Source organism: Apium graveolens, chromosome 2 (genome assembly GCF_009905375.1).
Source record: "Apium graveolens cultivar Ventura chromosome 2, ASM990537v1, whole genome shotgun sequence".
Taxonomy (NCBI): Eukaryota; Viridiplantae; Streptophyta; class Magnoliopsida; order Apiales; family Apiaceae; genus Apium; species Apium graveolens.
The window spans coordinates 239002698-239026626 of NC_133648.1; the positions used below are offsets into that span (position 1 = coordinate 239002698).

At 37.5% G+C, this 23929-nt stretch overlaps 2 protein-coding genes across 9 annotated transcripts; both read right to left on the reverse strand.

The window, feature by feature from the left end:
* Positions 1-5842: 5842 nt before the first annotated feature.
* Positions 5843-9313, reverse strand: LOC141708219 (silicon efflux transporter LSI2). Of its 8 annotated transcripts, none has more exons than XM_074511728.1 (7): positions 9168-9276; positions 8915-8960; positions 8703-8832; positions 8412-8543; positions 6659-7919; positions 6326-6515; positions 5843-6144 (listed from the first exon to the last, which is right to left on the reverse strand). In XM_074511728.1, the coding sequence occupies exons 5-7, from the start codon at positions 7820-7822 to the stop codon at positions 5870-5872; spliced, it is 1629 nt and encodes a 542-aa protein (XP_074367829.1). In that variant the 5' UTR covers positions 7823-7919; positions 8412-8543; positions 8703-8832; positions 8915-8960; positions 9168-9276; the 3' UTR covers positions 5843-5869. The 8 variants fall into 8 exon arrangements, with proteins under 8 accessions (XP_074367829.1, XP_074367831.1, XP_074367835.1 ...); XM_074511730.1 differs by having other exon boundaries at positions 8915-8975; positions 9168-9268; XM_074511734.1 differs by lacking the exon at positions 9168-9276 and adding an exon at positions 8021-8165 and having other exon boundaries at positions 8915-9117.
* Positions 9314-18316: 9003 nt separating this feature from the next.
* LOC141708221 (uncharacterized) lies at positions 18317-22572 on the reverse strand. Its single transcript, XM_074511735.1, has 2 exons — positions 22263-22572; positions 18317-20067 (listed from the first exon to the last, which is right to left on the reverse strand). The coding sequence occupies exons 1-2, from the start codon at positions 22356-22358 to the stop codon at positions 18688-18690; spliced, it is 1476 nt and encodes a 491-aa protein (XP_074367836.1). The 5' UTR covers positions 22359-22572; the 3' UTR covers positions 18317-18687.
* Between the last annotated feature and the right edge of the window lie 1357 nt (positions 22573-23929).

Genomic DNA, 23929 nt, shown 5'->3' on the forward strand with positions numbered 1-23929 from the left:
ATCCGACAGGTTCTCCTCTACATGTAGAAAATGGTGGGGTTGCACTACTACGACTGATCATCGTAAGTGGTCTTCCTGGCGCGACAAAACTCCCGTAATGAGTTCATCATCCAGTTAGACAATTCTGCAACACTACCCAGAGCATTTCGATTGAAAGGCTACGAATGGGTGGTTGCCGAAGCTTTGACAAAGTCAAACACTTATAATGGTGTTTCCATTAAATGAAGTATCTCGTAACTTTATTTCCTTTAAAAATATTTCAAAGATTGAATCTATTCAAATTTTAACTTGTGGTCTCATCTATGGGATGATCTTTTGAAACTTATTATACTTTGAACAGTAGTAGTTCAAGTAGATTTCTAAAAATGGTATAAGTATAGTGAAGTAATTGGTAAATTCATCTTCCTTTAAGCTTATATCCAGTAAGTAATTACCTTACACTTGATAAAGGATTCTAATAAGTTATCCATTTAGATACTTGTATTATTGTTTACACTATATATTATCTTGCGAGCTGTAATGCTCACTCTTGCTTCATTTCTCCATCACACAACAACAGTTAGGAAAGATGGCCAGACTCAAGCAGACCCAGCGCAAGCGCGTGGGAAGCGTCTTGCGTCTTCCCGTTGATGTTGTAGCTGCTATAGCTGCAGAGGTAGATCTATTGGTAGATCAGGCATTCTACTTTTGGGAACCAAATATTGTATAATTATAACTTGTGGCAGATAATGGCAATTAACTGTAAATTTATCAAGTAATCATTTTGGGTTGTAATAACTTTTAAATTGTGGATTCAAGAACTTGTACTTATTTCAATTTCATCTCTGGGACTATAACGGGTTGTGGTGTCTGTTAGTGTGGGGTCACAACATAAGGTTATTTATTATTAATTAAGTGAAGTGATATTGTGGAAAGAAAGACCGTGACGACCCGGATCCCTGACCCCGGATCTGGGGGTGTTACAATATATGCGCCTATAACACATGTTATAAACAGTCATAAAAATAAAGAACAAGCCCAGTTTTTTGCATAAATCAAAACCCTTATTCGCACATATACAGATACTAAAACACAAACCCAGATTCACTACAAGCGTCAATCGTTTCTTGGCAAACAAAAGCTATAAACCTAAACAACAAACAACAACCTATTTGACTCACCAAAACGCGACACAACAAAAGTAAACTGATTCGGATACTTGGGCACGCATGCATTTTAAAAACTCAGATTACAAGTATTCGCTAAACAATCACGAAGAAACAAAAGAATAGAACGAGAAGAGTTCGAAAACTTACAAGAAAGCAGGAGAAATAAGGCGGCTTCAAAAAACAAAAGAGCTCCCAAATTCGACTTGGAGAAAAAATGGCAGAAAGTTTTTGTGTTTGCAGTTGCGTAAAGAGAAAAGAAATGAGAAAGGTGGAGTATTTATAGGCACAAATGGAGAGGTAACCCACTCAACTGCCTCGCAATCCGGTCCGTCGAATGAAAACACGTGGCACAATCCTGGGCGTCGAGAAAATAACCGCTACAGTTAATGATTACATCGCTGTAATTATTTAACAGGCGCGGCTTTTGAGGAGAAAAGGGGGGGAAAACTGCAACGTTTCGTATATATACATATACTTACACATATATTTGTACAAGAAGCTCAACCTCCGCCTGACGCTCCGGGAAAAGCGCTAAAGTACTACCCACATGTCACATCTGCACCCAGGCCTACCCAAACACAACCCCTGGGACTTATACCCAACAATACCCCGGGGTTAGGGGCCACAAATCAAAGGAAAAATGATAAAAAATTTCCAAGTGCCAAGAACCAAAAGGCCTACCCAAACACAACCACGGGGACTTGTACCCAACAACACCCCGGGGTTAGGGGCCACAAATCAAAGGAAAAATGACAAAAGTTTTCCAAGTGCCAAGAACCAAAAGGCATACCCAAACACAACCCCGGGGACTTGTACCCAACAACACCCCGGGGTTAGGGGCCACAAATCAAAGGAAAAATGACAAAAAATTTCCAAGTGCCAAGAACCAAAAGGCCTACCCAAACACAACTCCGAGGACTTGTACCCAACAACACCCCGGGGTTAGGGGCCACAAATCAAAGGAAAAATGACAAAAATTTTCCAAGTGCCAAGAACCAAAAGGCCTACCCAAACACAACCCCGGGGACTTGTACCCAACAACACCCCGGGGTTAGGGGCCACAAATCAAAGGAAAAATGACAAAATTTTTCCAAGTGCCAAAAACCAAAAGGCCTACCCAAACACAACCCCGGGGACTTGTACCCAACAACACCCCGGGGTCAAGGGCCACAAATCAAAGGAGTGGAAATTTTTCCAAGACAACTACTCCCCCATCCGAGAAAACCCGCATAAGGGAGTGGGAGGCAAATGATAGGCCAGAAGTAACCAGGCCTAGATAAAAGAACAGAGGCCCAAAAGAGATAACACCCCAGGCCCAAGCCGGGGTGGTCCCCGGTGCCACGTGGCACTGAACAAAAGAGTCAACTGTCTCATGTTACCCAAAATAGAACAATTGCATCCCGACCGTCCATTGGTAAATATCTCAAGACAACTCTGATGGAGAAAGGACACCTGACCAAACAGTCCATCTGAACTGTCCAACCAATCACCAACCAAGAATGATCAAATGTCAGGATGAAGAGGTACAAACCCCAAGAACCCTAAATCTTGGGACCTATAAAAGGCCCCAAAAAGAGGGTTTTAGGAGTTGAAAAACATTTGACTGCTACACACCATCACATATATTTTGAATAACTCCTTCTTCCCTCTTCTTCTTCTTCTTCTTCAAGAAAGCCCATTTCTTACTCTCACACCGGAGTTGTCGCGAGATACAACCCCCCCTTTCGTTTTGCAGAGACCCCTACTTAGCAGTTTAAGCACACTCAAACCGCTACGGAAGCTGGGCCCCAGCTCGTGTGAGAAAGGAGAAGACCTGGGAAGAAACCGAGTTATCAAGTAAGGCTTACGATAGGGTCGAATGGGACTATTTAAAGGCACTTTTGCTCAAAATAGTGTTTCACGATTGGTGGGTGCATCTGATCTCGCAATATGTTAACTCGGTTTATTATCAGGTGGTTTATGGAAAGAAGGAGATGAGGCCGATTATTCCTAGTAGGGGGATTCGTCAAGGGGGCTTTTTGCTCCTTTACTTGTTCATTCTGTGCACAGAATGGTTATCTGCAATACTGCGTGAATACGAACAACAAAAGTGGATACACGGAGCCAAGATTTGTAGAAAATCCCCAGTTATCACTCACATGTTATTCACGGATGATAGTTATCTTATTTTGAGGCGAGTGTCGAGGAAGTAGCTAATATGCTGGACTTGTTGAGTACTTTTGAGAAGGCTATGGGACAGAAAGTTAAACTGGCTAATGTTGTGTTTGGAATTACTGTTACATACAACAATAACATCTTTTTACTGAAAAGCAGCTAAAAAACTGTTTTGTAAAATTAATAAGCTGCTTTTTAGAAAAGTGTCTTCGATGTAAAAGCTGTCGTTAGAGAAAATAAGGCCACTGTGCTTTTCAAGAAAACCGTTCTTGAGCTTTTGAGGGAAACATATGTTGATTTCATCATGAAACCTCATCAAAATCATTAATTTTTTATAATTTTTTACACCAAAACAGATATATATTAAAAATATTCCCACACAGATTTTTCCAATGACACTTTTTTCCCTGGTTTTTCCAACAACATTTGTTTCCAACATTTTTTTACTAACACACCAAGCAGCAATTTTTAACAAATCCCAAACAGAGTCTAAATTCTCTGTTTCTTTGGTTCAAATGTTACAGATCAAACATGAATGTGAGGTATTGTCAATGCAGGGAGCTGGAGAGAGAAGCTTAGTCTGCCCGACATTCTAGGAGAAATAAGTCTACAATTATGGGCTATATTTAAGAGAAGGTTTAACCTAGTGCGTAGTTGGGATGGAAAGTTTATCTCGAGGTCAGGAAAGGAAAGGAGGTTTTGATTAAGAATGTGGCACAAACTCTCCCGAGCTTTGCTATGAGTGTGTTCTTGTTCCCGTTAGAAATCACTAGAGACATAGAAAGGACGTTAGCAAAGTATCGGTGGAGCTCGAAGATTAACCAGAATAGGTGCATTCACCGGATGATTTGGTCTAACTTGAGTAAACACAAAGCAACATGAGGTCTAGGTTTCAAGGACTTCCGTGATTTGAATATAGCAATGCTGGGAAAACAAGGATGGAAGCTTTTTAGTGCTCGTTACTTTGCAGATGGTAACTTCTTATCTGTGTCAATAGGGAATAACCCCAGCAACATATGGAGAAGCATACGGGAGGCCAAATCTTTACATAAAGGCGGGGGCGAAGTGGATGATCGGTACAGGAGATAGAATTAATATGAGTTCTTAGTCGTGATTAAATGAGGATGACAACACTTATGTTACTACAAATTCTCAAACTCTAGCCTCAAAATAATATGGATTCGGTGAAGTATGTTGACAGGCGTGTGTGGGAAGAAGATCTTATCAGAGATATGTTTAACGAAAGAGACCAACAATATATTTTAAAAACTCCTCTCAGAGACCATACTATTGAGGATATAATTTTTTGGAGTAAGGAGTCCTCAGGGTTGTATTCTGTTCGGAGTGCATACCGATTATTGCAAGCCCAAAAAAATAGGTGGCGAGTGGATGACAGCTCCAGCCTCTGGAGTAAAATTTGGAAGATTAAAGCTCCGCCAAAGGTTTTGAGTCTGGTATTGGCGTGCGTTATCTTTTTATTTGCCTACTATGACTATTATGTTGGCTCAAAAACAGGTTCCTGTTATTTGCATATGTCATGTGTGTAATGCTGAGAATGAAACAATTATACTAATGTATCTTGCCCACTTGCATCTCAATGCTGGCAGAAGTTGATTCCCAATGTTCATCAGGAGACGACAAGAGATTTTTTATGATTGGTTGGTGGGGGTTCTTCATGCTATAAGCAACGACATGAGTGCTGTGCTGTGGTGGTCCCCGTTTGTTGGGCTATATGGAGAGCTCGTAATGAAAAAAAAATGAAATGGAAATCAAACTTTGATAAATGGTGTCATAGCGGCGGCTAAACAGTACCTTGTGCAATGGAAGGAGGCCCAAGGTCGGTCTACGTCCAGTTGCATTTTGCAGGAGATGGAGCTAAAACTTGGGTTAAGCCACAAATGGGAACTATCAAGGTATCAGTCGACGCAGCAACATTTGAGGAGCAGGACAAGTGAAATGGGTATGGTCGCTAGGGACTCGACAGGCAAAGACCCAGCTCAAGAACAAGTGAAATGGGTATGGTTGCCTGAGTTGGATGAAGCTTTGACTATTAAGGAAGCACTTAGTTGGATCAAGATGAATGCATGGGAAAAGGTTGTTCTCAAATCAGACTGCTTGGTAGCAATTTAAGCAAGCAATTCAAGCAATCATGAGTAAGGTGTCCCACTGGTCTCACCGTTTGGCCTGACCATAGAGGAGTGCAGGAAGATGATTTTACGGTCGAACAAAGTTTTATTGATATGGATGCTCACTTCTTAGCTAAGGAGTCTTTACAGTCGAACAAAGTTTTGTTCATATGCATGCTCACTTCTTAGCTAAGTAGTCGTGTTCTTATCCAGATCGAGTTATTGATAGGAGTAATGTTCCTATTGATCTTAAAAATGTTTTGTTGGCTGATTTAAATTAATAAAATTTCCAGCTTTAGTTAAAAAAGGAATAATATAAATTCTAGTTATTAAATATAATATTTTTTTAGATAAAGCAAAACAGACCAAACATTTTCAAAAATTCCCTATGCACTAATGCAAGAAGTTCACTGATTATGCCAACATTTTACAGAAAGATACTCAAACTAAGAACAATGGTATAAGTGTTAAGCCAATAGCTGTAACAATTAGAGTTGAGGGAATTCCAAATTTAAGATGGCTCCAGAAAGTTAGATTGTATCCAAGGTGTTCAGCCCGACGAGCTTGTTCGCATACAATCAAGTTTGCAGCTGATCCCAACAGTGAGAGGTTTCCCGCGACAGTACTGACCCAAGCCAAGATCAGCCACGCTGTTCTCTCTTTTTGCGGAGATATTGCAGCAGCCGATATCGCCACCCGCCCGCCAAGCAACAAAACTGTAACAGTGAACATTATTACTGAGATTATATTATTTTTTAGTACACATGCATCAAAATACTTTTCAATATGCTATTTTACAATTAACATATTGTTTTGCATCACTGGAATAATTTTGCCTGTATTTGCAGAGAAACACTACTCTATAGTAGATATGAGAAGAAAGCAGCATTGACGTACCAGTTGGTACATTTGAGGCCAAATTTGAGAGAACTAGTATGACAATCGCAAGAATTGCTACCCCGGCAACATGATCAATTTGTGCATGTGGCTCCATGAATTCCCATACAGCACTTGGAATTCCTGTTTTGTTAAAGCCATCAACAGTGATAAACATTCCACAGAAGAATATTAAGAGCGAATAAGATACCTGAATTTGGAAGAGAAAGATGCAGTGATTAGTAATTTGGAAGATGAACACCAAAACATGATTTGTGTAAACGTTCACTTTAAGTCGAGAAGAGGACTTTTTTTAAAAAAACAAAGAGAATAATATGCACTAATAAGTAAAACCTTTTCCAAACATGGCCGAGCATCCTTAAAATCAAGAACTATGAGAGCAAGTGCAGCTGTTACTGCAGTCCATGACATGTTCAACCCCATAAGCAAACCAACCAACATTCCAAGAGTAATAAGATACACACATGACTTCCACATAATTCTCCTCCATCTTGTCTTCAGTACATTCTTCTCTGCCAAAGGCTTAACATCATCAATATTAGCCAAACCATTTACGGATGGAACCCTACTTGAATTAGAAGTTCCATCCTCTATCTGCAAAGACTCTGCTGTTCTTGTGTCTTTTGGTTCGATCTCACCATTAAAGCCTTTGTTGTTGACAAACTCACTTGCAATAGTACGGCTCCTTAGTGTATCGCCAGCAAATCCGTTAATAATAGGAGAGCCTCTAACACTGGTTGATTCTAATGTATGTTTCAATTCTTCAGAGTTTAAAGAAGTGAGATGTGACATCGTTGCTGGAGAAAAACGATGAGACACCACATCTGAATCAGGAACAACTTCACTGGAAGCATCTTCAACATCCTTTGGATCAGATAACAACTTCCAATACATACATAAAAGAACTAAGGTATTCACAATAACTCCTACAACCATAGCAGGAAAAAGTCCGATTAAAAATACCCCAAAAGTAATCTTACTCTGCACGGCTATAACTAGGTTTTGAGGGTTGCCAATTGGAGTTGCAGCCGATCCAATATTTGCACTCGAGGCAAGAGCTAAAAGAAAAGGATGAGGTGGAAGGTTGTGCTGCCTTGCAATTTTCAAGACGAACTCCGTCAAAACAACACAGGTGGTATCATTGGTAAAAAGAGCACTTGAGATGGCAGAAATAACACAAAGCCGACAGAGCAAGTCTTTGGGTCCTTTACTTCTCCATGACAGCAATTTACCCAAGTATCCAAACATATCAGCTCTTTCTAGATAGACACTAACCACCATTGTTCCAAATAGCAGACCGAGTATTGGAAGATCAATGGCAGCATATGCTTGATCTGGAGTAATGACTTGAAAAAGAACCATGAGCATAGCCCCAAGGAGAGACCCTGCTGTTCTCCCAATAGGTAAGAATGGTACAGCTGGAAAAACTGCCAAAACCCAAAAAACAGCAAAGGCAAATGAGCCTAGAACAACTTTCACAGTAGGAGCCATTACCATGCCTGCGACCTTGTGATATTGACTATGAATATGAAACTTCAAATTTACATATAAATGATAATTAAAACTCCTCTTGAAGCTGGTACTTTATAAAGACCTGAAATACACAAACAACGAAGTATACATAAGTGGAAATTTAACTATTTAAGTATCAACTATTCTATAAACTAAGTATAAACATGAGTGGAAATTAGGTACCAACTAAGTATAGTCCTGAGTGGAAATTAGTATCAACTAGGTAACAACCAGTCTATAATCTTTCTTCAAATGCAGCTCTCAAAAATCAGAAGTTTACATGATTAATACAAAATTCATCTTTAAGCTGGAAGTTTAGAGATATGACCTGGAATACACGAACAACTAAGTATAAACATGAGTGGGAAGTAAAGTATCAACTGGTCTATAAACTAAGTGACTAAGTGTAAACTTCAGTGGGTCTAAAATCTTTCTTACACATGCAGATTTTCATAATCAGAAATATTCATATAATTGACAAATAAGAACTCCTGTTACAGCTAGAAGATTGAAAAGAAACAAGTATAAACTTTAGTGGAAACATGTACCCACTATTTTATAAATGAAGTATAACCTTGATTGAAACTAGTTATTAACCAGTCTATAATCTTCTTTCAGATACAGCTTCAAATAATCAGAGAGTTGCATATATAATTGATGAATGGAACTCCGCTAGAATGCTGAAGCTGGAAGTTATAAAGCAGACCTGAAATACACAATCAAACAAGTATTAAGTTTGAGTGGAAACTAATGCTCAGACTCTCGGCTTAACAAAACTGGAACGAAACTTGTGCTATCTTGGTAGCAAATATTTATCAGTATCCTTCAACAACCATCACCTCTATACACTAGAGTCCAATCTCACCAATTTAGATATAACAAATCATTCCTTTTTCGGTCTTTCCTATTCATTGCCTTGACGAATTACATAGTAGAAAATTTGCATTCATTTTCTGCACTCTCTCCCCTTGCATTATTCTCTTATTCATTCAAATCTGTTGAAAAAAAATTATTTAATTTCTTCCAGTAACACAGAGCACAACTGCGCAAGTATCAGCTAATCTACACTTTGCTTACCTATGCAGCTTTCAACATTCCGATTTATTTCAACGAATTAACGCCCCTTGGAAAAAACAACCTCATAAAACCAACAATTCAGATCATAACTTATATAACATATCTAACAGAAACCTCAAAAAACATTGATCACCTATATAACCTTAAATTAATTCAGTTGCAACTAAATTCAAACACCTTATTAGTAAAACAGTAAGTATGAGGAACAACTAATAATATCTTACAACAATCTTTGATAAAAAAAGACAATTACCTGAACAGAAAGTAGTTTACGTAAGTTGCAACTAAAAAGAAGGTAGAGAGTAAATGGAAGATCGTGATTTAAGATACGAAGTTATTAAGTACTGCAAATCTTATTTTTGAACAAGGGTGAAGAAAAGAAATAATAGAATAATAATTGATCACGAGTCTTACGTACATCAACTCTACATTTAGCTTGGAACCGGACACGTCAGTTGTCATGGTAGATCATTTAGCTTGGAACCAGACACGTCAGTTGTGATGGTAGTGTTAGAAAATTAGGATTTTAGAGCTTAATTTAATTATGTTTTTGATGTTAATCCTAAAATCTAATGATTGGAAATAGTTCAATGATATTTGAACTTAAATTTTCATGTATGATTTTAAGAATTTTCTTAATGAAATCTATATGAAATGAGAGTTGAAAGTAGCTTGGAAAAGCTTGGAAAATTTGAGAATGTTTGTCCCACATTGAAATAAATAAAGGGGGTTGTGTGCTTTATATGGTATTACCCACATGAGTAGTATACAACTACTAAGGTGTGTGATGGTCCATTGTGTTGTTGTGTGCTTCACGCGCGCCCCGCCACGCACCGGACCGGGTCGGGTCGAAGGGCGATTTGGGCGAATGTCTCGGCGTCTCGCGTACGCGAGGCGATCTGGGCGAGGATTTTATTTATTTGAGAATTATTTTAATTCGAATTTATTTATCGGTGATTGGATTATTAGGCTGGGTTCTGAAATAGGCTAAGTAGTCTAAATATATTGAACCTGCAAATAATCTGATCTGTAACAAGTTCTGATATAAGAATCAGAACTTAAGAACTGATGAATAAAATCAGAACTTAACAAGTTCTGATATCAGAATCAGAACTTAAGTACTGATGAGTCGAATCAGAACTTAAGTACTGATGAGTTAAATAATGTGGGTGTTAATGTGAAAAGCTGTTACAAATAATTTAAATTCAAAAGCTGATCAGTTTTGATTTTTTTTCATTAATGAATTCAAAATCTGATCAGTTTTTATTTTTTATTAATGAAGCAGTTTAATTCAGACATTAAGTGTGTTGACAGTTTCATTTTTCCTCTCCTATAAATAGAGGCTAAACTGAATGAATAAATATATACAACACACTACATTCTCATCTCTTCTCTTCAACCTCTCTGCATTTCTCTCCCATAAGTCCTGAAGTGCTGATATTTTCCGGCGACTGAGGTGCTGGTCGAAGTGGAGGTTTTGTTGCTGCTGTTAACATAAACTCCGAGTTGTTTTATCCTGGTGGAGATATTGCGTACATCCCAAACGCAGCAGGTAGGGGGCAATAATCTCTTCAAGAGCAGCCAGGACTTCGAGCAAGGTCTGGTGACTCAGCTGTGATTATTTTCTTGGCATTTTGTATCTGTAAACCTTTATTTCAGTCACTGTTGAAAGCTATGGTTTCGGGTACATCTTTCTTTCTCTCTTCGTTATTTCAGTTACTGATTTTGTTTACCTGCATGTTTTGTTTTGTTAACTGTGGTCTTGGCCTAAACTTGTTAAATTCTTTATACACTTGCCTCTATGTTGCTATACTTGTTAGTGAGTTTCTCAACATTCTTGAAGAGATTATTGGTTATTTAGAATTTAGCATAATGGTTAACGAAAGTGAGGTTATCGTTGGTGGTGGTAGCAGTTCGGGTGTAACTGCTGGGGCTATTGATTGGACCACCTATAGTTTCCCACAAGCTGTTGAACTAACCGGTTTACCGGAGAAATTCAACGGTGGCATTGGCTTTTCTCGCTGGCAGAAAAGGATGAAGTTGTGGTTGACTATAAAGGGTCTGTTGCCGGTTGTGGAATATGAGAAACCAGTAGTGGATCAAGAGAAGGCTGACACAGTTAAGGCTTTTGCGAAGTGGGCTGAGAAGGATGGAGTGGCTAGAGCGGCCATTCTGGCGGCACTAACAAACACTTTGTTTGATGTCTATTCTTCTGATGCCTACTCTGCAAAACTCTTATGGGAGAAGCTGGACCAGACACATAATACTGACTCACAAGGTCTAGAAAAGTATTCTGTGGCAAGGTTCCTCGAGTTCAAGCTGGTGGACAATAAGTCCATGACTGAGCAGGTGCATGAGTTCGAGATGATAGTGCATGCTTTGAAGGAGTCTGGAATGAATCTCCCGGAGAAGTTCAAGGTGATGAGTGTGATTGAAAAGCTCCCGAAGTCTTGGGAAGAGTTCTCTCTCTCCCTGAAAAGACAGAAAGGAGAGATCACCTGGACCAACCTTATGCTGGACATCTCGGTGCAAGAACAACACAAGTCCAAATAGGGACATGTGATGCCAACTGAACACGGTACCTCGAAGGTAAACATAGCAACTGTAGGACAAAAGAGGAAGGCTTTTGCTAAGAAAGCTAATAGTAATAAACCTAAGAGTGACAAGGACAAGGCCAAGAAACCCAAGGCAAACAAACCATGCTGGTCTTGTGGGCAGGTTGGGCACTGGAGTAAGGACTGCCCTACGAAGAAAGCGAAGAAAACCGAGGTAGCACAAGCAAATGTTGTGCTTGGAACCGCAAGTGGGCCTGTAGTGAACATGGTTGTTGGTGAGGCTACGGCTTCTGAAACCAACGTTGACCAGTATGTATCCTACAACCCTGTGATATTTTCTACCTATCTGTCAAATGAATGGTTGATAGATACTGGAGCTAATGTACATATTTGTGCTGATATTAGTTTATTTGTATCTTATCAACAGAGTCATAGCCTGACTGTGAAGATGGGGAATGCTAGTGCTGCTCAAGTACATGGAGTTGGAAACGTGGATCTGAAGTTCCCTTCAGGACGTATTCTATCTCTGACGAGAGTGCATCATGTTCCCGACATGCGTAGAAATATAATAAGTGGAAGCTGTTTAGTTTCTAGTGGTTTTGAAATTTCGTTCAAGTGTAATAAAGTAGTTCTTATTCACACTGGTATATTCTTTGGCAAGGGTTACTTGTCAAATGGTTTATTTGTTATTAATGCGGATCCCGTTTTGGGAAATTTGATTAATAATGTTATTCCTACTGTTAATTGTATTGAATCCTCAAATATATGGCATGCTAGACTAGGTCATTTAAACTTTGGTGCTCTTAAGAACATGATGAACTTAGAGTTGATTCCAAAATATACCATAGAAAAGAATTCTAAATGTCAAGTATGTGTGTCTGCTAAACAGATAAGGAAACCTTTTCATAACGTTGTTAGGGATTCAGACTTGTTAGATTTAGTACACACTGATATTTGTGAATTTGGTGGTGTGTTGACCAAGGACCAGTTTAGATACTTCATTACTTTTATAGATGATAGAAGTAGATACTGTTATGTTTATTTACTTAGACATAAGGATGAAGCACTTAGTAAATTCATTATATATAAAACTGAAGTAGAAAAACAAACTAGTAAGATACTTAAAAGGTTGAGATCTGATAGAGGTGGTGAGTATACGAGTAATGCTTTTAATGAATTTTGTGCAAACAATGGTATAGTTCATGAAGTTACTCCACCATACACACCTGAGTCTAATGGGGTTGCTGAGCGAAAGAACAGAACATTTAAAGATATGATTAATAGTATGCTTATTAACTCTGGGTTGCCTAAATACATGTGGGGAGAGGCTCTAAATACGGCTTGCCATATTTTGAATAGAGTCCCTCTGAAACACATGGATAAAACACCCTTGGAGTTATGGAAAGGCAGGATGACTAGTCTTAAGTATCTTCGTGTGTGGGGGTGCCTTGCTAAGGTGCTTGTTCCTGAACACAAGAGAAAGAAACTAGGTCCAAAGACTGTTGACTGTATCTTTCTGGGTTATCTTGAAACCACTACAGCTATGAGATTTTTAGTGTTAAAATCTGACATAGATGGTATAGTGGCAAACACGATAGTTGAATTTCGAGATGCGACATTCTTTGAGGATGTCTACCCTATGAAGACTGGAATACCTGAAACGACTTCTGAGGAAGATCCTACTCACACATCAAGTTCTATTCCTGATCATGTGGAAAAGATGACAAATGTGGGGGCGGAACCTAGTAGTAGCTCCATTCCTAAGGAATTAGAGGAACCAAGGAGAAGTAAGCGTGCAAAAATAGTCAAGGATTTTGGAGGTGATTTCATCACTTACAATATCGAGGACGAACCTTTAACTTTCCGGCAAGCTATGGATTCTTCTGAGTCAAGGCACTGGAAGGGCGCTGTCAAGAGTGAAATTGACTCTATTGTTTCCAATGGAACATGGGAGTTGGTTGATCTCCCTCCTGGGTGTTCTACTATTGGGTGCAAATGGGTCTTTAAAAGGAAGTTGAATCCTGACGGCTCAATAGATAAGTACAAAGCTAGACTGGTAGCTAAGGGTTTTAAGCAAAAGGAAGGAATTGATTATTTTGATACATACTCTCCGGTTGCAAGAATGGTAACAATCCGAATGCTTATAGCATTGGCTTCAGTCCATGGTCTTATCATTCATCAGATGGATGTAAAGACGGCTTTTCTTCATGGTGAACTTGAGGAAGAGATTTATATGGATCAGCCTGATGGATTTGTTGCATCAGGCAATGAAAGGAAAGTATGTAAGTTGATCAAGTCCATCTATGGCTTGAAACAAGCTCCCAGAGATTGGCATAAAAAGTTTGATGAAACTATATTGCCTTTCAGTTATAAGATTAATGAAAGTGATAAGTGTATCTACACTAAAGTTAAAGGTAATGAGTGTGTTATCTTGTGCCTATATGTGGATGATATTTTATTGTTTGGAACCAATATTGAGATTATTAACGAGACTAAAGAAGTCTTGAAAAGGCATTTTGAAATGAAGGATATGGGTGAGGCAAGTGTGATTCTTGGAATCAAATTGATTCAGTCCACTGAAGGAATAACCTTGACTCAATCTCATTATATAGAGAAATCTATACTTGAGAAATATGGTTATTCACAGTGTAGAATCGCTAGTACACCTTATGATTCGAAAGTTGCCCTTGTCAAGAATACTTCAGGAGTGCCTGTGTCTCAGTTAAGGTATTCTCAGATTATTGGGAGCTTGCAGTATCTTGCTAACTGTACTAGACCAGATATTTCATATTCTGTGTCTAAATTGGCGAGATATACAAGCTGTCCAAACAGAACTCATTGGGATGCTCTTGATAGAGTACTTAGATATCTAAAAGGCACAATGTACCTTAGTTTACACTACAGGAGATTTCCTGGTGTACTTGAAGGGTACAGTGATGCAAGTTGGATAGCTAAGAAGTCTGGTTCCAATGGAGTGACTGGATACGTGTTCACCTTGGCTGGTGGAGCAATATCCTGGAAGTCAAGCAGACAGACTATTGTTACTCGGTCTACTTTTGAGGCTGAGTTGTGTGCACTTGATGCCACAGGGACGGAGGCTGAATGGTTACACGGACTTATGTCTGCAATACCTGTAGTAAGCAGACCGCTTCCTGCTATTGCTATTCACTGTGATAGTCGAACAACTATCGACAAGATTAGCAGTAAAAAGCATAATGCTAAAACTAAGAGACACATCCAAGTTAGACTCAAGTCTATAAGGGGTTTAGTGACTGATAGGATCATAGCTATAGAGTTCATAGGAACTCAGAATAATATAGCTGATCCTCTTACTAAAGGACTGGAACCTGCAGTGGTCCTTAAGTCAAGGTTGGGGATGGGATTGTCAACCCATCATAATTCATCAACAGTGGGAACCCAATACACATGAGAGGAGATCCCTCGAAGTGTATTCAATGGGTAACAACAAGCTGTAAGGATGAGTTGGTAGTACCTTTGCTACATAGATGATACTATAGTATCTGAGTCTATCCCCTGTAAACCTAGAAGGTACTGACACTGCCAGAAAAGCAAGAGTGTTAAAACTCTGAATGGGATCAAGTCATTTGACGAGATAGAGGCAGTATATCTCTGGAGATGCCCAGCTAAGCGAATGTAATTGTGTGGTCGCAATTAGAGGATAGGGTTAATCCTTGAAGCATTCGACGAACAGGATCGAGACATGACCATTAATGTCTCAAAGCCGTAGATTGGCACCATAACCTTTGACTTGTCGTCGTCTATGGAATATGGTTATACTAAACGGATTAAGATTCAAGGTGAAACATTCCATCTGAGTCCGATAGCCATTGAAGTAGAGGAATTAGGAGGGTTCAAACCCGGAAGGGTACCGACTCTGAAAAACAAGTCATGATGGGAAATTGATCACATTTCTGTATGGATTTGTGGGGGATTGTTAGAAAATTAGGATTTTAGAGCTTAATTTAATTATGTTCTTGATGTTAATCCTAAAATCTAATGATTGGAAATAGTTCAATGATATTTGAACTTAAATTTTCATGTATGGTTTTAAGAATTTTCTTAATGAAATCCATATGAAATGAGAGTTGAAAGTAGCTTGGAAAAGCTTGGAAAATTTGAGAATGTTTGTCCCACATTGAAATAAATAAAGGGGGTTGTGTGCTTTATATGGTATTACCCACATGAGTAGTATACAACTACTAAGGTGTGTGATGGTCCATTGTGTTGTTGTGTGCTTCACACACACACGCGCGCCCCGCCCCGCCACGCACCGCACCGGACCGGACCGGGTCGGGTCGAAGGGCGATTTGGGCGAATGTCTCGGCGTCTCGCGTACGCGAGGCGACCTGGGCGAGGATTTTATTTATTTGAGAATTATTTTAATTCGAATTTATTTATCGGTGATTGGATTATTAGGCTGGGTTCTGAAATAGGCTAAGTAGTCTAAATATATTGAACCTGCAAATAATCTGATCTGTAACAAGTTCTGATATAAGAATCAGAACTTAAGAACTGATGAATAAAATCAGAACTTAACAAGTTCTGATATCAGAATCAGAACTTAAGTACTGATGAGTCGAATCAGAACTTAAGTACTGATGAGTTAAATCAGAACTTAACTTAAGTTCTGATAATAATGTGGGTGTTAATGTGAAAAACTGTTACAAATAATTTAAATTCAAAAGCTGATCAGTTTTGATTTTTTTTCATTAATGAATTCAAAATCTGATCAGTTTTTATTTTTTATTAATGAAGCAGTTTAATTCAGACATTAAGTGTGTTGACAGTTTCATTTTTCCTCTCCTATAAATAGAGGCTAAACTGAATGAATAAATATATACAACACACTACATTCTCATCTCTTCTCTTCAACCTCTCTGCATTTCTCTCCCATAAGTCCTGAAGTGCTGATATTTTCCGGCGACTGAGGTGCTGGTCGAAGTGGAGGTTTTGTTGCTGCTGTTAACATAAACTCCGAGCTGTTTTATTCTGGTGGAGATATTGCGTACATCCCAAACGCAGCAGGTAGGGGGCAATAATCTCTTCAAGAGCAGCCAAGACTTCGAGCAAGGTCTGGTGACTCAGCTGTGATTATTTTCTTGGCATTTTGTATCTGTAAACCTTTATTTCAGTCACTGTTGAAAGCTATGGTTTCGGGTACATCTTTCTTTCTCTCTTCGTTATTTCAGTTACTGATTTTGTTTACCTGCATGTTTTGTTTTGTTAACTGTGGTCTTGGCCTAAACTTGTTAAATTCTTTATACACTTGCCTCTATGTTGCTATACTTGTTAGTGAGTTTCTCAACAGGTAGATCATTAGTTTGTGTCAGTGTGTATATGTGTACTTGACTGGTTGTGAGTTTATCATACCACTAATGTGACTTGTTATATAATTTTCTCCCAGGCGGTTTGTTTACGCTCTAAAATAACCCTAAAATTCATTTTGTGTTCGTTTTCCTGCTAGTATTATTTATTTTTGACGTTTGGTATTACTTTTGCGGCAGCTTAGCTAAGTTAAAAAATTATTTGGTAAAATTAAAAAACTGCTTTTCGGAAAAGTATTTTTTATCGGATGCATTTCACCATCAAATCTTAGCAAAAACATTATTATTTTTAATTTTTTGCATCAAAACATATACATATCAAAAAAATTACAAAAACAACTTTTTTTAAAAGCATTTTTTCTAACAGCACAACAATTTTTAATAACAATCCTAAACAGAGCCATATTTATTTCTCTAATTTAATATTTCGGCTTCTACGCATTTTATAACTTTCTAGAAAATTTTATATTTTCATTTAGTCGTTATCCAGGCATTTCACAACTTTCTAGATCAGTTACCTCTTAATTTTATGACATCTCTCTCGGGATAACCATAATTCAAATCTTGTGAGTTCGTTCAAGTAGCAAAAAGAAGAAAAGGAACTAAAGTGCAATTTCAAATTTTTTTTCGTTTAATTCCTTAAACTTTTTCAATATAATTTGATAGGTTTTGATTTGGGCTGAATTCGATAAATTTGACCTGAATTTTTTTTTATTAAAAATTAATCGAAAAGATTTTTTTTACTAATCTAGTAATCTTATAGAAGGTAGCACAATATCTATAGTTATGAGTGATGACCCATTGACCCCTACTTAAATCAGTGTATTTATCTGTAATTAAATTTTGGATGATAAACCTTTAAATTTACTGGTTCAACTAGTTGAGCTACCCGGCTTATGTTAATCCAATAGATTTTGTTATATATTACAGGAAGACTAATTGTTACTAGAAACGGTTCAACTATATACTACCAAGAGCTATGTGTTATCGAAGATCATTTAAATTTATAATCACAAATTGTAAAGAAAACGGATTGATATGACAAATAAATAAAATATATCTCTGATCTTTGATAGAAGAGAACGATGCATGCAACCTTAAAATAATAACTACTATAAAAGAATCAAATTGATTTCCAATAAATCTTAATCTCACCATCAGTGTAGTAAGAACTATAGAAACAAATCATAAATTTGGACCCAATAAATTGATGATTTTTCAATGACGAACACGTTTGGGGTCCCGACTTAGCTTGCATCACAAGAATGAAACTTCTTACAATTCAAACATGTTAAAGTCTTTGAAAAAAAAAGAATTTGAATATCTACTGGGGTAACAATCAGAATTAAAAGGAAATGATTTGGCAAAAAATTAAACAGATGGTAGGAAGAAAAAGAAGAAGAGGAAATGGTAGGTAAAGAGAGAACTGGAACCGAGGAGAGGTGGTAGGTGGTAAGAGAACTGAGAAAATTAGGCGAACAACTCAAGAACCACAACCAAAGTAACTAAGTAATAATTTATATTCATTTATTTGTATTCTTGTAATGATAAATGTGCTGACAAAAGAATTTAGAACACATATAGTTGTACATGTACTATAATGTTTAAAGTATGCATCAGGAAAAAAAAAAGAAGCTGGACCAATTGTTCTTGTAAGTGATCGCGTTAGGCATGCGGAGATGGCTTCCTGCGATTGCTTCTAGAGTGCAAGGTGAGGATCCTGTGATATCCTCCGTGTGATCTATAACTCCGAATAAAGCATCACTTTATGTCTAGATTGATTGTGTGTATGTTCATTTTTCACCAATCCGTTTCCAAACCAAGGATGATTTGAGGTGAAGGAACGAGTGATTTGTAATTCTTGAGTGTCGACTCAGCTGAGCTCTGGTTGGAGCATAGGGAAGAAAGTCCAGTTCTTGGATCCTGACTCCTTACCAACAACCTTGTCACTGGTCCACCATTCATAGCCAATAGTAGGATTTTCTGAGACATCACTTTTTGTGCTGTCGAATTTGAATTCCTTGCTTGAACCATGTCTGCTGGAACTGTTCTTACACTGGCACTGCTTCTCATTCCCTTCTTCTGTAGCTTTCCTGGGCAAGACGGCATCTCTCTCTCCTCCACAATCACAAGTATTCATTGTTTTCCCTGATACTGCTTCATCTGTGCTCACACATTCAGCTGTCGCATCATGTTGAAACCCTGATACCGTTTCTTCGGTCAAGTTTAAATTCTTTTTTAGGCATGTTGAAACATCTTCACAGCGCAATTCAAATGAAACTCTATGACCAGTAACAATTTCTTCATCTGGAGACCCACTGTCTGAGTTGGCAAGTGATGCCACCTCAGAAATTTGGTTCACAATTAAATTGTCCTTAGAGACAGGCTCGGTTGGAGTCAAAGAACCAGAACCTATCTTTGAACTCCACCCATTTGGAGTCATAGAACCAGAACCTAACCTCGAAACACCACCATTGGGTGTCAATGAGCCAGAACCTAACCTTGAACCCAAACCATTTGGGGTCAAAGATCCTGAACCTACCCTTGAACCACACTTCTGAGAAGAAAAATATTCATAGCCTAAGAATTTTGGAGTTTCCCCTACCCGAAACTCAATGAGAGGTAGCTTGTCGGGGAAAGGCGTAGATGTACCCGAATTAGGAATTGTGGAGCCTGGTGATATAAGGTAACTTCCTGGGCTTCCTACCTGATAAGGCTGGTACTCATACTGAGACAACAAGACCTTTTGATTTGTCCCACTGTTCCTTCGTGGGCGGCTTAGGGGGTTGGCTAGAGATGATGCCAAAAGCTGCGCAAAAGGCACCTCAGGTGATGAAGGTGTCGTCATTTGCACAGTTTCAGGAGGGGGGGTGAATGAGGCCGTAGATGGTTCAGTGGTGAAGGTAGAGAAGACAGGGGGTGAAACTAACTGAGTTTCATAAGCATAGGGACCAATGGTAAATATGGAGCCACCTTGGGAGCTGACATTCGCAGAAAGAGATGTGAGGGACATCAATCCACCTGGCGTCTGAATGGCAGAGGAAGGATCTGATTGGAGGAAAGATGAAGGAGAAGATGGAGGAGCTATAAAGGGAAATGCTATAGTTGATGTTTGAATAAGAGTTTCGGAAACAGGAGCTGCAGATACAGGAAGTGTTGGCTCAGGAACTAGGGTGGCATGACCAATTCGTTTGCTGGGTTTCGAGGAGCCAAAACACGAGTACAAACTCCAGCAGCTTCCCCATCTTTTTTTCTGCAATCAAAATCAACATATTATAAGTTACCAGTTTCAGGCTTACAGCTGCTTATCCACCAAATAGGAAAGTCAGAGAAATACATATATATGGTTAACAAGATACGAAAAGTTTTCACAGATTCTGATTTCATAAAGTAGTTTTCTAGATCCACAAAATGAAGGATTATAATGTTGTAAGTAGCACAAAAGCAACCACACTATTACATCTTTTTTTTGTCTGCCTAATGTTAAGGATACTATGGCATGCTAGTAGCTGCCAAGAATCTATGTTCACCGCCACCATAGGAATCACAATTTCAAATATTTTGTTTAAAATACTTATTGATGGAATAATTAATTAGAATAACAAACAGAGTTGAGAAAGTTGGTAGCAGGACCATTCACCATCAGTTCACTGCTATAACTGATATCACCTGACAAGCACAAATATTCAGCATATGTGACACTGTTACTTGAAATTTTAAATATTTCCCCTAGGTCCTGTTTACAACATTGTTTATCAAATCTTCCAAGTGGCAAGTATCCTCAAATTTTCATAAAACTAATACAGTCTTTGTATGTTTCTTTTTTCACAGCACCCAAAATTCCAGAAAGATTCACACTGAACTCTGAAAGAATAGTATATATACAGTCTTTGTATACACATGACATTATGTAGTGATAAAACAAGTTGTCAGTTTAAAGATTAGCACAGTCATTCAATCAAAATTGAGAAACATTCTAAAACGAATGCTAAAGCTTGTAAATGCATAAAACTATTTGATAGTTAACTTAAGGTATAAGCTGATCAAAATTATGCACTAGTCTAATCAAAATTTCGAATTGCATTACTTTAATTCATTATCCGCATCACTGAACCAAATAGCAATCCATGAATTAAGTATCAACAAAACCTAACTTTTCTAGTCCTAACAAGAAACTAAACAACAAGTATAAATTATCTTCCAGACGTAAACTAAAAGACCTTGATTGTCTCATATTTAATATCATGGACTTCCTCAAAAAACTAAAAGGCGCCGCAACGAAAGCTACCTACTAGACCTGATTGTGTCAATTCTGTTATGGACTTCTATAACGAACTAAAAGGCGCCGCAAGGAGAGCTACCTATAAATGCCATATCAAACACATGGTCTAACAATAGAAAAAAGACATCTTGAACTTGACGCCTTCATGATGACAAGTCAGAGCCAATAGATTCCACTCCATAGAAAATCTGCAGCATGTAAACTACAAGACCTGATAGTCTCTTTATGGACATCCATAACAAACTAAAAGGCGCCGCAAAGGGAGCTACCTATAAACGCCACTATAAACACATTGCCTAAACATAGAAAAAAAATATTGAACTTAAAGCTTTTATGATCACAAGTCACAGCCAATAGATTCACTCCATAGAAAATCTACAGCATGTAATATACAGACCCAATAGTCTCATTTTTGACTTATGGACGTCCTCAAAGAACTAAAAGGTGCCACAAGGCGAGCTACCTACAAGACCTGATTGTCTCAATTTTGACTTCATGGACTTCCTCAACAAACTAAAAGGTGCCACAAGGCGATCTACCTATATACGCCACAAACGAACACATGCCCAAATCATAGAAAAAAATTCTGAAACTTTTTATGATTACAACCGCTAGATTCACTCCATATTTGAGTTACCTGATGAGGAAACTTTAAGGGATCAATATAATTAGATATGAAATTCCACTAAAGCTACTCTTGAGGTAAAAAATCTATTGAAGCGAGTAAAAGTCACTAGTGTTGGCAACTCACTCATGATTCTATTTTTACTTTCACTTTTTCCATTTTGATGCATAGAATTCCTCAACATCAACATGTGATGGACCACACCTTTCTAACTAGGAAACCCCAAACCTTTATACCCTCAAAATTTCAAAGAATTTAATACTAAAAGAATTGTACAAAATTCTTTACTATAAAGATCAAACCTGAGTTCATTTCAACACTGGAATAAGTTTTCACCAATAGATTGTTCCTCATCATTTAGACCCAACATGTCTAATCTACATAATTGAATTACCAAACTACCCCAATTGACAATATAATAAAAAACAACCCAAAAGATCAAATCTTTATCATCCAGCAATATCATACAACACAAAAAAGAAAAAACATCCATATAAATGTATAATCAATCAAAAAAGAGCATTAAAATGAAGAGAATTACCTGAATACTAGTGGGCTGGACTCTACTCTCAGCATTTACAATAGCAGTAGCTGCAGCATTAACAGTCTCAACACTATTGTTTGATAAATTACTCATCTATAATCTAGATCAAGAAAATCTTGTATGTATAATATTAAAAGCCCAGTTCTTTAAAATAGAATTGTATTCACCAGTGACAAATGATCACACTTAAGGCCAAGATATAAGCAGAAACTGAATCTGAAAATCAAGATTTTAGTGCAAATTCAACAAAGATATATATACACGGGAGCGAGAGAGAGAGAGAGAGAGAGGGGGGGGGGGATGGGGGAGGAAATGAGAAGAAGCCAAGAGAGACTCCTACTACTAAAAGCTTTCTCTCTCTAGCTGTTATTTTGTAATTATGTTGGGATAGGTGGGGCCAAGTAAGTCATTACAAAATGATTTGTGGTGTAATAAAGATAGATAATTAGGTGATTAGTTAATGTTGTTGGGGTTTAAGTATGGATGAATTTACAAATATAGCCTCTAATTAGGGTGTAATTTGAGGATGTGCCACTGCTGTATTAATGGCAAGAAACTGACGTTAGCCGGATGTTGGAGTACAGTTGTCGTTATTCGATGGAGAGGTTTAAGCTTATCCATGGACGATGATGATGTCCGAATTACTATAATTTTAGATTAAATCATGCCGGTGTAGCAAGTGTTTATATATTTAAAGAAATGTAATATGCTTCTTCGGAATATAAGTCCAGAAAATTAATTCTTTTTTTATATGTTATTGATGTAACAACCGGTCCGGTTGTTTGTTGGCCTTACGTGATCAAGTTTTTAAATTTTCAGAATATCATTCCGTATTACAAAATGTATCTCAAAAGGGTATGAATAAAATGTTGCATATCATTATGATTCGTTCATGAGAAATAATCGATAATATTATGATAATTTAATATCTGAAACGATTTTGACCTATTTTAACAACACTAACATATCTTTTTTGAATATTACATCTCCTAAAATGTTTTCAAATTATAATGTATCACTCAATAACTAAATTTATAAAGTAGTGAAAATGTAATATATGTAATGTAATTTAAGTGCTCTGCTATATGATTCGAAATTGTGACATTTGAATTCTAAACCAACCAGCAGATCCGGTGGACTGTGTGTTAAAATGTTAGGTAAACTGAACAAGAGAAAAAAAATGTAAATGTGAACTGCATGTACAAATTACAGTTAGAAGCCCTGACAAGCTGGATTATAGCAACTAGCCATAACACAGGGCCGGCACTATTAATCTAACGGTTTTTATGTGTGGTGTGTTGATAGACACATTAAACACAAATTTTTATAATTTTAATTTATTTTAATTGGTCAACACTTCTTAATAATAATATTTCTTAAAAATGATAGATTCCATGTATTTAAAAATAAATGTATCAATTAAAATATTCAAAATTTTATAAATTTTAGTGATTAGCATGTGCTTATGAACATATACTAAACAAACCTTTAATGATTCTAGTACATATATTACTACTCCCATTGCCCTCTTGATAGCAGATATCGTGAGATGGCGTCTCGACACGTATTTTAATATTTTTTTAAAGTATAGTTTTATAAATAATTTTTAATTTTTTTTTATTCTAAATAAAAATTTAATATTTGAATTTTAATAAAAAAGATCA

Coding starts and splice junctions, on each gene's coding strand:
- LOC141708221 (XM_074511735.1), bottom strand. CDS start 22,358: ATGAGTAATTTATCAAACAATAGTGTTGAGACTGTTAATGCTGCAGCT. Junction 20,068..22,262: donor TCCAGCCCACTAGTATTCAG/GTAATTCTCTTC, acceptor TTTTGATTGCAG/AAAAAAAGATGGGGAAGCTG.
- LOC141708219 (XM_074511731.1), bottom strand. CDS start 7,822: ATGGTAATGGCTCCTACTGTGAAAGTTGTTCTAGGCTCATTTGCCTTT. Junction 6,516..6,658: donor CTCGGCCATGTTTGGAAAAG/GTTTTACTTATT, acceptor TTCCAAATTCAG/GTATCTTATTCGCTCTTAAT. Junction 6,145..6,325: donor GGCCTCAAATGTACCAACTG/GTACGTCAATGC, acceptor TCACTGTTACAG/TTTTGTTGCTTGGCGGGCGG.